At 55.9% G+C, this 11302-nt stretch overlaps 1 protein-coding gene across 2 annotated transcripts in view; it reads right to left on the bottom strand.

Annotated features, from left to right (window-relative positions):
• The window catches only part of CDC42BPB (CDC42 binding protein kinase beta), a 113262-nt gene that overhangs the window by 9185 nt on the left and 92775 nt on the right, over positions 1 to 11302 (bottom strand). Inside the window, exons 22-30 of one of the 2 annotated variants that reach the window (XR_003796040.1) lie at positions 9437 to 9526; positions 9075 to 9152; positions 7369 to 7474; positions 6572 to 6708; positions 5849 to 5988; positions 4572 to 4653; positions 3131 to 3347; positions 2941 to 3003; positions 1526 to 1938 (exon numbers count right to left, since the gene is read on the bottom strand). Coding sequence is in view for 1 of the 2 variants with exons in the window: in XM_029239161.1 (XP_029094994.1) it covers positions 1342 to 1938; positions 2941 to 3003; positions 3131 to 3347; positions 4572 to 4653; positions 5849 to 5988; positions 6572 to 6708; positions 7369 to 7474; positions 9075 to 9152; positions 9437 to 9526 (1510 nt within the window). In the remaining variant the exon portion in view is untranslated. Of the gene's footprint in view, positions 1 to 1341; positions 1939 to 2940; positions 3004 to 3130; positions 3348 to 4571; positions 4654 to 5848; positions 5989 to 6571; positions 6709 to 7368; positions 7475 to 9074; positions 9153 to 9436; positions 9527 to 11302 lie in introns of both variants that reach the window. The other variant, XM_029239161.1, reaches the window with a different exon arrangement.

The following is an 11302-nucleotide window of genomic DNA, read 5'->3' on the forward strand; positions in this document are numbered from 1 at the left end:
CAGGAGAAGGGGGCAGAACACACGCATGCTCGGACGGGGCTTGGGACAAGCAGGCCACACTTCTAGTTCTCCAGCCTCAAAGTCACTGAATTACTTTTGGCAGCTCTAAAACTGACTTGGCATCTGTACTGTGCATGGAGGTGAGACGAGAGCACAAAGGTGGAGAGAGAGCTGGAATCAGAGGAGAACGCAGGAACCTCGGGCGTCCCCGCCAGGTCACTCACGGTCAAGATTACAGAACACGGCACTCAGTGACCTGCATCCTGTCAGACGTTACCGGGTGGTCTTGAGGCCATTCCTGCACTGGCCGCCCACGAAGACGAGCGGGTGCGGCAGGGAGAGACCAGGAGAAGCGCCAGGGCCAGGCCTCGGCCCTTCCTGCCAGCTCTGGCTGCCTGCACCGCACCCCAGGCCCTGGCCAAGGGCTAACAAGGCCGGGACACGTCCAGCGAGCCTCCGCCAGCTGAAGGCCGGCAGCTCCCCTCACGGGCCTGGCTCCTGGTCCCAGCGCCTTGGCTGTTCTGCCAGCTTGGTGAAGCCAGCAACGAGGCAGCCGCAAGACTGTTCCTTTAGGTAATGAAGGAAAAACCGAACTCCCACGCCCCACCCCCACGACCCCAGCCCCCAGCAGCTGGAAATCAACGTGTGCCCTGCGGCTGCCCACTCACTCCTCGTCCCTCTGCCTTCCGGCGTCATGATGCAGCCCACCTGCTATACGCTATATCGAGTGGCCAGAATGGGAGGTTTAGGGTCTTTAAAAAGTGCTCAGACAGCAGGCCCAGCAGGAAGCGCCCCCTGTGGAGTGCAGACTCCAGGGCCTCGTGCCCAGCGCTGTCATCCATGCAGAAGGACACGTAACTGAGCCGATGAAGCAACAACTGTTCTCCAGAACGGCTCCTACCCCTCGGAACAATATTTGTCCCAAGAGGAACTCTGACCTGGACATCAGAACTGAGTATTTTCTGGTCACTGGAAACCTTTAGCTTGTTTTCATCACCGTGTAAGTTTATACATCATCACGAAGAACATCTTTTAAAACGTAAAACAGCGCAGGTCCTGTCTTCCTTTGGCCTGGGCTTCCCCCAGGGAGGCCAGCCGTCTCCGTCGGGCTCCTGGGCTGAGGGGCCCCCGCAGTGCCCGTGGGATAGGAGGGCAAGCCCACTCCAACGGGCCCGGGGTGTGGCAGTGGGACCACCCTGCCCCCCGCAGCAAGCCGCAGGGCCCGCCTCTCACGACCACTCAGCTAAGGGAGCTAGAGGACAAACCAAAGCAAATAGGACACATGCTGACCGGTGATGCGACAGCGGCAACGGGGTATGGCAACAGAAAACATATACATACTACAGGCAACGGGTGCCGCAGGCCACATGAGCTCCTGCGTGCGTGACCTCCGGCCTTGTGGGTCCACGTACAGTCCCATGTGGCTGAAGCAAAGCAGGTACTCCTCACTTTTGAGCTCCACAGCACAAAGGGCATCAAAAGACTGTTGTGAGAGGAACGTAAGCGAGGGGTCATTGGGATTTACCAGGTTTAGAGCCTGCCCATCTCCCTGGGTGCTCAACAGAGAGAACCCGGAAGGGTAGCCAACACAGAGCCTGTCCTTGACCACGGCCATCCACTGTGCATTGCCAGGGGCCACAAGCTCGCTGAGCTTCCTGTGGAAAGGCTTAGTTCTCTGGATCTCATAGCAAAGCACCAGCCGCTTCACCGCCACGAACAGGCAGGTGGGGCCGCCCTTCCTCAGCGTCCCGGTCGCCATGAGCTGGCAGCCCTTTGTCTCCGGAAGCTTGACGTCCACGCTGCTCTCCACGCCGTCGAAGGAGGACCACGGACACAGGTGGACGTGGTGGTTCCGGCCGCAGAGGAGGATGGCGACTCTCTCTTTGGGGGCAAGCTCGATCTGGTACACTTTCTTGTAGTCGGCCACACGGACGATCACTGCAGGATGGGGGCCAGAGCGTGAGGCCAGGGCCTCTGCTCGCACCCCACCCGGAGCGCCCCCTCCTCGTCACCTCACACACACGCCTGGCACCAGGGCCCTGGCTGGGAGGTGCCAAGGGCAGTGAAGCCCTGCGTGGGTGGATCTGGACAGCCTTCCGGCTCATCCCTGAAGCCAGGAACCACGTTTGGAAAACAAAAAAACCTCACTGGATCCTTGGATAAACTCGCTGAAGGCTCCCACCTGCTCACTGGGCCCCCAGACCAACCCAGGACCCTCGATACCCTAACTGGGGCAGGGCCTCCACTCGGGCTCTGAGCGAAAGCCGGGGGTCTGGACCCCGAGGGACAATAGCCTGTGGCAGCAGCCACCATCCCAAGGCCACATGTGTTCACCCTTCTTCCACTGTGCCTGTGTCGGGACCCTAGGCCCATCAGGAAGGCACCACCACCACCTCGGGGCAACTCCCTATTCCTTGGGGGAGGCGCCCAGAGCTGGGCCCAGGGCGGTGAAGCGGGGAGACTTGTGGGTACTTTTGCTTTTTCTTCTGGGAAGAATGAAAGGTCAAAATTTGAAGCAAAGGAAGGCGAGTTTTGGTAAGGCCTCGGTGCACCGAGGAATTAAGGAAGCATTTCTCCTCCTGGGAAGCTCTCCCTGCCCCGACTCCCTGCTCAGTCCTCTCCCTGAAGGGCCTAATATACGCGGCAGTCAGCTCACCACCAGCCCTCGAGGCTGGTCTCTGCGTTTCACTGGACCTGCCGGGTGGGCCCTGCCCACAGCCTTCAGGGCTGGGGGACACGAGGCAGACAGTCACTGACCATCTGTCTTATTTGTGTCACGTTCCTCTCCTCAGCCGCTGGCCTTTCCCTTTCTTTATAAAGCTCTCTGACACGGTGACTTACTGCTCTCACCCAGGAAATCCGTCTTAACCCTACACGTTACCACCACTGACCCCGCGCGCGTGGCGCTAAGCAGGCGGCCTGAGCGTCCAGCTCACTCACCGTCCCGGGTCACCTCTATGACGTAGAGCCCTTCCTCGAGGCCGACGGCAATCCTGTCCCCGTCTGCGAACAACGTAAAGCGGTCAGTACCGGCGCGCGGGCCGTCTGCTTCCAAAGCGGCGGAGAAACTACCAGTTCAAATGGGCCACACCGCTGAGCCCACAGGCGGCCGGGACGCGGAGAAACGCACCCAGGATGGCGGCCGTGAGGACCGCCTTGATGAGGGGCAGCGAGCTGTCGTAGGCCTCCTGCGGGACGTGCACCACCAGGTTCCTCAGGCGGTTCTTGTGAAGGATGGCCTGCAGGCCTTCCAGGATCCCCACCCACTTCCTCTTTTCGTTCTCATTTTCCGTCAGAATGAGCAGCGAGCTGGTCTTAGAAGGTGTACCTAAGAGAGAGGCCGTCACCTTCACGACGGAAAACAAAACAGACAGAGAAGAGCCGTAAGACAACCGGACACGCCGAACAGACGCCACGCGGCCTTTAGGGGTGAGGGGCGGGGGCTGCTGCCCGGAGAGCTCGCCTCCGCGGGCCGCCAGGGTCCTGGTCCAGCCGCCCGTGGGCCGCGACAGCCTGGCTCTCACACGGCGCCCGCAGCCCGGCCTCGCCAGAGCTCAGGTGACTCGGCTCTGGCCAGAACTGCGGTTCACCGTTCACTCGAAAGCCGCCTTCTTGAATGCTCTGATCACAACTGAGAAACACATTCTCAGAGCACGTCGAGGGACAACAGGATCTCAAACAAACGACTTCCCTGTGGGCGCTCCCCAAACACTTACCAGGACACGGGACAACCTTAGTTGCTACAAATCATCCTTTAGGCACACAATGATGGGAATTTTCTGTATTGTATACAGAGACAGTTTCTGAAGAGATGTGATTTAACAGAAAGTGATCCATACACTTGGTTTTGTGGTCAACCAAATTTCTCTGTACTTATAAAAATTCCCAGTGGAGGGGGATCCACCATCTTTTAGAAGCTTCCTGATGCCACAGCATCTAACACTGGCTCAGCAGGGGACACTCCAACTCAGCCAGCAAGACCGCTGATAAGCAATGTCTACTAATTTTCCCCCGGCTTTGCTCCAGTTAATGGCCAACAAGTCCTCAGGAGGGAGGCTGAATGGTCCATTTCATCTGTAGCCAACCGTGTGTCGGCCTCCAGCATCTAGTGCACTGGACTGGAGCAGCCGGGACACAGACCGAGGAGGGAGGATGGAGCGGGAGGGCCTGACGCTGGGGAGACAGGGCTCTGCTGTGTGCAGACAGGGTCCGTTACCCAGTACGGGGAGGGGGACGGGCGACACGGGACATATCGACAGGTGTGAAGGGTCTGGAGAAACGGGAGGTCCGCTCTGGATGTGCGTGAGCCCCTTGCTACAAGACAAGGAAATGCTCACAACAGTCCTTTTTACTTTAACCACATGGATTTTTTCTTTTCTTTTTTTTTTTTTTTTTTTTGCCGCACCACGTGGCATTCGGGATCTTAGTTCCCCGACCACGGATTGAACCCGTGCCCCCTGCAGCGGAACTGCGGAGTCTTAACCACTGGACCACTGGACCGCCGGGGAAGTCCCCCTACGGACTTTTTATCATTAATGAAACGTCTCTAAAAAATCGGAAAGAAAACATACCCTGAATATACACGGAATATCTCGGCGTGAAGCATGTATGACGTCTGAAGCCAGGACTGAGCTCACAGAGAACTCTTCATCTCTGGTAAGAAATAACACATTCAGAATATCGGAAAAGAGACATGCACACAGGACTCTGTCCTCCACCCTTTAGGAACGGTATGAAAAAGGATACTTTCTAGAATACAAGGGAAGCTCCTCGCCTCCACCAGGATAAGAAAACGCTTATAATGACAAAGGCAACAAACAAAACACAAGAATCTTGCATGCGTTTCAATGATTAGGGATGACTGGGAATAAAACCACTTTCCTGAGTCACACTGTTCTATACTGTGCCAGACTGTTCCACAGGTACAAACATACCACATCTTTGCTTTGGCCTGTACCTGGCTATAAACGGGAATAAAATGTGCTGAGATAACCACGGAATCACCTCCAGTTCGCTCTAAACCCTGGGCTACGGGCAGCGTTTCGTCTCGGGACACCTGTCAGCGGTCTCGTCGCTGCTGGGCCAGGGGCACACCTGTGTGCAGCGAGGGGTGAGCAGGGTCGCCCGGGGCCGCTCCCACATCGCAGGTGCCCAGCTGCTCACCCCTGCCCCGTGGGCCCCCCGAAGACCGATGCTGGAGAATGAAGCTCCAGGCCAGGCCCTAGTCCCGGACAGGTGCCATACTGTGTGGCACTGGGGGTGGGTGACAGAGGGACGGGCGCTCCACCTTGTGAGGAGAGGACGTGGCAGCAGCAACAATAGCTCCGCTCGCCAGGCTCTGAGCTAAGCACACCCTGTCTATTCACTTGCTTAATTAATCTTCCCAACAACCCTAGTACCTCACGACGTTGCTATTATGTCCATTTCAGAGTTAACCACAGAGAAGGTGGGGAGGGAAGGGTGCTGTGCCTTTTTGTATGTGGATGGCAGGAAGGCATCTGACTAGAGATGGAAGCCCTAAGAGACGGTGCCACTCAGCAAACGCTGTGGCCACACGAAGACAAGGGCTCACGAAGACAGAGCACAGACTACCTCAGGCTGTGCAATGTGTCTCTGGGATCTTTTCTACTTGTTCTTGGATGTATTAGATGCCTATTTGGCAAATCTTTCAGGGCAAAAACATTCACAGCAGGAAAGTTTCTAGCAGGCACCTGTTTTTGGAGCTGCCCAATAACTAAGGGCGTGAAGGTAGAAATGGGGTTAAAGGCTACCAGGCAACAAACCCTCATTCTCAGACATGTAAGTCAAGTAAACCTCCTAGAACGAGGATAGACTACACCACACCGACCTGAGGTCTAGGACTTGGCTGGCCACGACGCCAGGCTGCGTGGACTTGCCCTCGGGCAGATCGTACAGAAAGAGCTTGCAGTCACAGACCACTGCGTAGGCCCGCTGCCACCCCTTCTTCACCCCGGTCGGCTTGGGGACCTGCAGATCAAAGTAACCATGTTCCTCTGGGCCAGGCGTGCCAGCCGCAACACGCCGGACAAGGGAAAGTGGAGGTGGCAGGCCCAGGAGACTTCTTGGAGGTGGCTGCTGTGCAGTGGTCCGCTCCTAGCTGCTGCACGGCCAGTCCAGGCTGGCGGCGGAGCTGGGTCTGGGCCCAGGATGACTCGGGCAGTGCTGGGGAGGGGCTCTGCCCATGACAGAAGGTGACGCAGGGGACAGTGCAGACAGCTCAACGAATGGGTGTGTTCACAGCAGACGGGGAGCAGCGTGGAACGCTGGGCCGGGCACAGCGCCTTCAAATGGCACTTGGCTTTGAAACCTTAAGTGCATCAGCCCAGGAGGTGGGGACGAGAGGCCCCAGCTAACGCTGAGTGTGTTTCTGGGGCGGGGGGGGTCCCTCAGGACCCCAGGAGGGGAGGGCTCCCAGGACCAGAGGGCTCCCAGGACCGGCATGTGGGTCGCTTCATGCAGCAAGCGGACCAATTTCCAGGGTAGCTGGGCACGGCCGTGGGTCACCAGGCTGGGTCGCCTGCCTGGGCAGGCAGCAGGGGGAACGTCCTACCTTTACGTAGCCCTTGTAGGCTGTTCCTATGCCTCTCTGTACGTCCACACCAAGAGGCCGCTTGGACTGCTCGGGGGGTATGGGGCACACCTGGGGAGCGCTGTCCTTGCAAGACACGTGGCAGGCAAATGAGCACACTGCGAAAGCACAGAGCACACTGTCACACCTCCGCCCCCAAAGCAGCAGTCGCCTCAGACGTGCGTGGCACCCCAAGAAGGAAACAGTTTTTAGAGCAGTTCCTACAAATGCTTAGGGTACGCTGGCATCGAGCAACTTTTCCACACGCTCACTAGCACCCACTGGGGGGCTGGCGCCTGTGCTCGGGGGCTCCGGCCCCGGCTCGTCACAGTTCTCACCGCGGGACCTCGGCTGGCCACGCATGCCCACCCAGCCCCAGCACAGGGCAAGACCACAACACAGAGGCCTACAATGCTAACAATGACAAACTAGCAGAAAAGAGACCAGACAGTGGTGCTTATCTCTAAATGACTTGATAGTGGAAGATCGTAAAGTTGTTTTTACTCTCTGCTTTTCCTCATCCTGCAGGAGAACGGACGTGGACGGGACGTGAATGTTACATTTTGTAACAAACAAGGACCAACAGACACCCTGGTCACCCCAGAGCAGCGCGCTGTCCACTGCAGCATGATCTCAACTCAGAGACCTTCACCGAGCACTTGTAAAGCCAGAGAAGGAGCATGTGCCCTGGGCCCCTCATGGCTAGGCTGCCCTTGACCTTGCCGGCCTTCACCGTGACTCCCACGCCCGGCCCCTCTTGGCTCGCAGGCCGCACTCACCCTCGCAGGCGTAGCCCTGGCGCATCAGCCCCACCATCAGGGAGGTGCAGTGGCTGCACTGCGTGGGGCTGGAGAAGGACTTGATGCTGAACTGGTGCGCTTTCGGCTGCAGGAAGAAGGTCAAGGTGGTGAGACACGGGCGGTGGGGACCGGGGACATGTCTGCTTGTAACCAAGCGTTCCAACAACTGCAGCGCACCCTGGAAAAGCTGAGCCACACGCTTTCACCACGACGTGCGCGGCTCCCGGCGTGACCCCACGCATGGAGCCTGAGCCAGAAAACGAGTCCACACGTGCAGCCTTCAGCGAGGACCCTCGCCGCCCACACCAGCGACGCTGGCAGGGCTGGGGCGCTGTGGTGACTCGAGCCCCTTGCCTGCCAGAGGCTCTGGGGCTGGCCTGGGCCATGTCTTGGAGTGGGCTGCCACCCACAGCAGCTTGTTCCTCCCAGCAAGAGTCTGGAAAGACCCAATGCTCCTTGTCGGGAGAGCAGACACAGGACGCCACCGACAACAGAATGAGAAGCCCAGCCAGCATCCATGAAGCTTAACATGGCAAATGAAAGGATTCATTTCAGGGGCACGTGAAGATGTGGAACCATTTGTAGGAAGCAAGGGAGTGACCAACACAAAATCCAGAGAGCAGTCTGATCCCTGACTCCACGAGAATCGTAGTCCAAAAGCCAAGCCGTTAGCTGGTCTCAAACAAAATCAAGCCCCCATCTCTAGCTGGCATGGCTGTCTGTGACTGAAACCTTAAAAAAGACCATGTCTACGTCAAAGAAAAAAAAACATCTAGTACGTAAGGCCAGACACCTGCTAAGCTTGAAACCAGGGCCCTGTCACACCTCGAAGCCATGACCTACGCTGAACCAGGGCGCACTGACGGCACAGCTCTCCAAGATACATTTACGAAAAAGACAAGGTACAAAGCTGCACACTGAGCAGAATTCCATTCACGCTGAGGAAGAAGTGCCTCCCATAAACCACGTGGACCTCTGAGGCCCAAAGTGCAGCCAGACAAATGGGAACGAATGTGGAGAAGGGACTTAATGGACACCGAGCGCAGAGTGGTTACCAGTGGACTAGGAAATGCGGTCTGGGGAGTGAAGACAGAGGTCCGGGGAGGTTAAACTCTGAAATCAGCCAATTAAAATGCACTCATGTCTCACTGCTTTAATCAAGAAAACACAGGGGGCTTCCTTGGTGGCGCAGTGGTTAAGAGTCCGCCTGCCAATGCAGGGGACACGGGTTCAAGCCCTGGTCCGGGAAGATCCCACATGCCGCAGAGCAACTAAGCCCATGCGCCACAACTACTGAGTCTGTGCTCTAGAGCCTGTGCGCCACAACTGCTGAGCCCGAGTGTCACAACTACTGAAGCCCGTGCACGTAGAGCCCGTGCTCTGCAACGAGAAGCCACCACAATGAGAAGCCTGCGCACTGCAAGGAAGAGTAGCCCCTGCTCGCTGCAACTAGAGAAAGCCCGCACGCGGCAATGAAGACCCAACGCAGCCAAAAATAAACAAATTAATTAAATATATATATCTTTTTTAAAATATAGAAAACACAGGGTCCTGATGCTTTCTGGATTACACACTACTCAGAACAAAACATTACTGTGTACGTGAAAATACTAAGTTCGTCTTATTTACACAAAAGTTGTCTAAATCCGAGAAGGCCCCCCGGGGAAGAGCAAGGTCCCTCCTACCTTTGGTCCCGCCAGAGCGAGGGTCTGTGTGGTGGGCAGCGGCACGGTGGGTGGCCTCTGAGGGGCCCGAGCCACGTCCTGGGGGACAAGTGGGGACAAGCGTGGACAGGTGAGCACTGTCCTAGCTCAGCACGCCTCTTACACAGCAGAAATGATTAATAATGAACAGTCCCGCATTTTAATTTACTCGATTGTTGAGACACCTGTCAAAGCAGCCCTCATCTGGCTGATGCACTGACAGTAATTCTCAAACACAAGCCGGGCTTGGAGTGGCAAGCTGTGAGGCATCAGGGCAGCTTCTGTTCGAGGGCCCGCGAGCAGACCGCAGGGCTCTCGGGGCGTCAACAGGGCAATACTCTCACCTCCTGCTGTTCTGTACTTGCGGCCACAGAGACCGGTGGGGGCGCCTCTGGCTTTGGGGCTTGTGTTTCTTGCTCACTAGTTGAGCTGGTCTGTGAAAACAAAGGCAGAGAAATACTGTGGGAATAAAAGAACTTATTCTGCAGAATTTAAGACTCTAACTACATGTTCTTTATTTAAAAAGTGCATTTCCTTGGGGACCTAAGGTCCCAGCACTGGTCCTTAGTCCTGGGACGTCCCGCCACGGACCCCACCTCACTCACAGCTGTCCTACCTTCTCCGAGGCCTCTGCCCCCGGCGTTCTAAGGCTGGGGTGGCGACCGCGTGGGAGGGTGGACTCTGACAAGTCACAACGATCGCCAAAGGCCTCACGCTCCAACTGCAGCCCGGAACCCCCCATCCTCCGGCCCCAGCCATTTAAGGGCAGGAACGGGAGCTGCCAACCCTCTGAGGTCAGTCAGCACTGATTTTACTCTGCACCCAGGAGCCCTAAGATCAAGTAGCCACGTGCTCCATAACCCCAACTCAGGGATCGAGAAAAAATACTAACGTCAAAAAAGGTCTATGGGGCTTCCCTGGTGGCGCAGTGGTTGAGAGTCCGCCTGCCGATGCAGGGGACGCGGGTTTGTGCCCCGGTCTGGGAAGATCCCACATGCCGCGGAGCGGCTGGGCCCGTGAGCCATGGCCACTGAGCCTGCGCGTCCGGAGCCTGTGCTCTGCGACGGGAGAGGCCACGACAGTGAGAGGCCCGCGTACCGCAAAAAAAAAAAAGTCTATGGACCTGTGACCAGAAGTAGGAATTTCCCTGGAAGCTTTATGACACAGGGAAGTCATGTTCTGTTCTGATAACTCAAGATTCCCAATTTATTCCCACAATTTGAAGCTCAAGCTTGCATTCTAAAACCACCTAAAAATGACTTCACATGCATGAGTGTTCCTGATTCTAACATTTCCTCATCACCAGCAATTACAATTTACACAGATGCACATATACGGTTTACAAAGCTTCATAAATGTGACACAGCAGTAGCTGGGTAGGTACCTACAAGAGCAGTTTACAGCTTGCATTCCAAATCGAAATCCCATTGAACCAAATCAGAGACACACCTTCCAATGGCTGGAATTAATTAGGCTGCTGTCTAAGGAGCCAAATTCAGATGGGAAGGCAGCACATACACAAACAACACATACACAACTGTGTACTCCAATATTTGAATTTGTAAGCAAACTCACAAGGGAAAGGCTAGATCAATTAGCTACAAATATAAGCAAGCTTCTCCCATAAGTAAGGCATGTTACATGAGCTACAGTTCCATCTTTAGATAAATGAAGGGCAAGAGAACATTAAGTAATTTAATTTTAGCCGTGTAGCAGCCCCACTAGTTTCATTTCGTTGGTTGATTAATCAAAAGGATGCAAATGAAGGAGGAGGAGAGGTGCACATCCAGTGCCACTCTGCTGACGTGAGTGAGGGCGCGGGGAGCCGGCGCGGGCAGCGGCCTCCTTCTTCCCAAGAGGCTGGCAGAGAGGAGGAGACAGAGCCCTCGGGTGCGACAGACAGGAGGCACAAAACCATCATTCCCACCCAATAAAAACTCGTGTGAAAATGTACTGATTCACTCATCATGGCAAACATTTCTAGTATAAACAGCAAGCTTAATACGGGGAAAGCAGAAGAGAAGCTTCAATCAGACATTTCTCACGTCTGGAAACCCTCCTAGCACACTCAAGACTCTGACCAAGGATTGTTTTCTTTCCATCAGTAAATGTCCTTCCTACTTAAATCACAGGGGAGTGAGGGACTAAAGCATGAAAATGGCAGGGGTGCTGGCTGCACAGGCTGAGGTTCAGAGGTCAGAACCTCTGCC

This window comes from Monodon monoceros, unplaced genomic scaffold (assembly GCF_005190385.1).
Source record: "Monodon monoceros isolate NGI ecotype Baffin Bay Population unplaced genomic scaffold, NGI_Narwhal_1 Super_Scaffold_21, whole genome shotgun sequence".
Lineage (NCBI taxonomy): Eukaryota > Metazoa > Chordata > Mammalia > Artiodactyla > Monodontidae > Monodon > Monodon monoceros.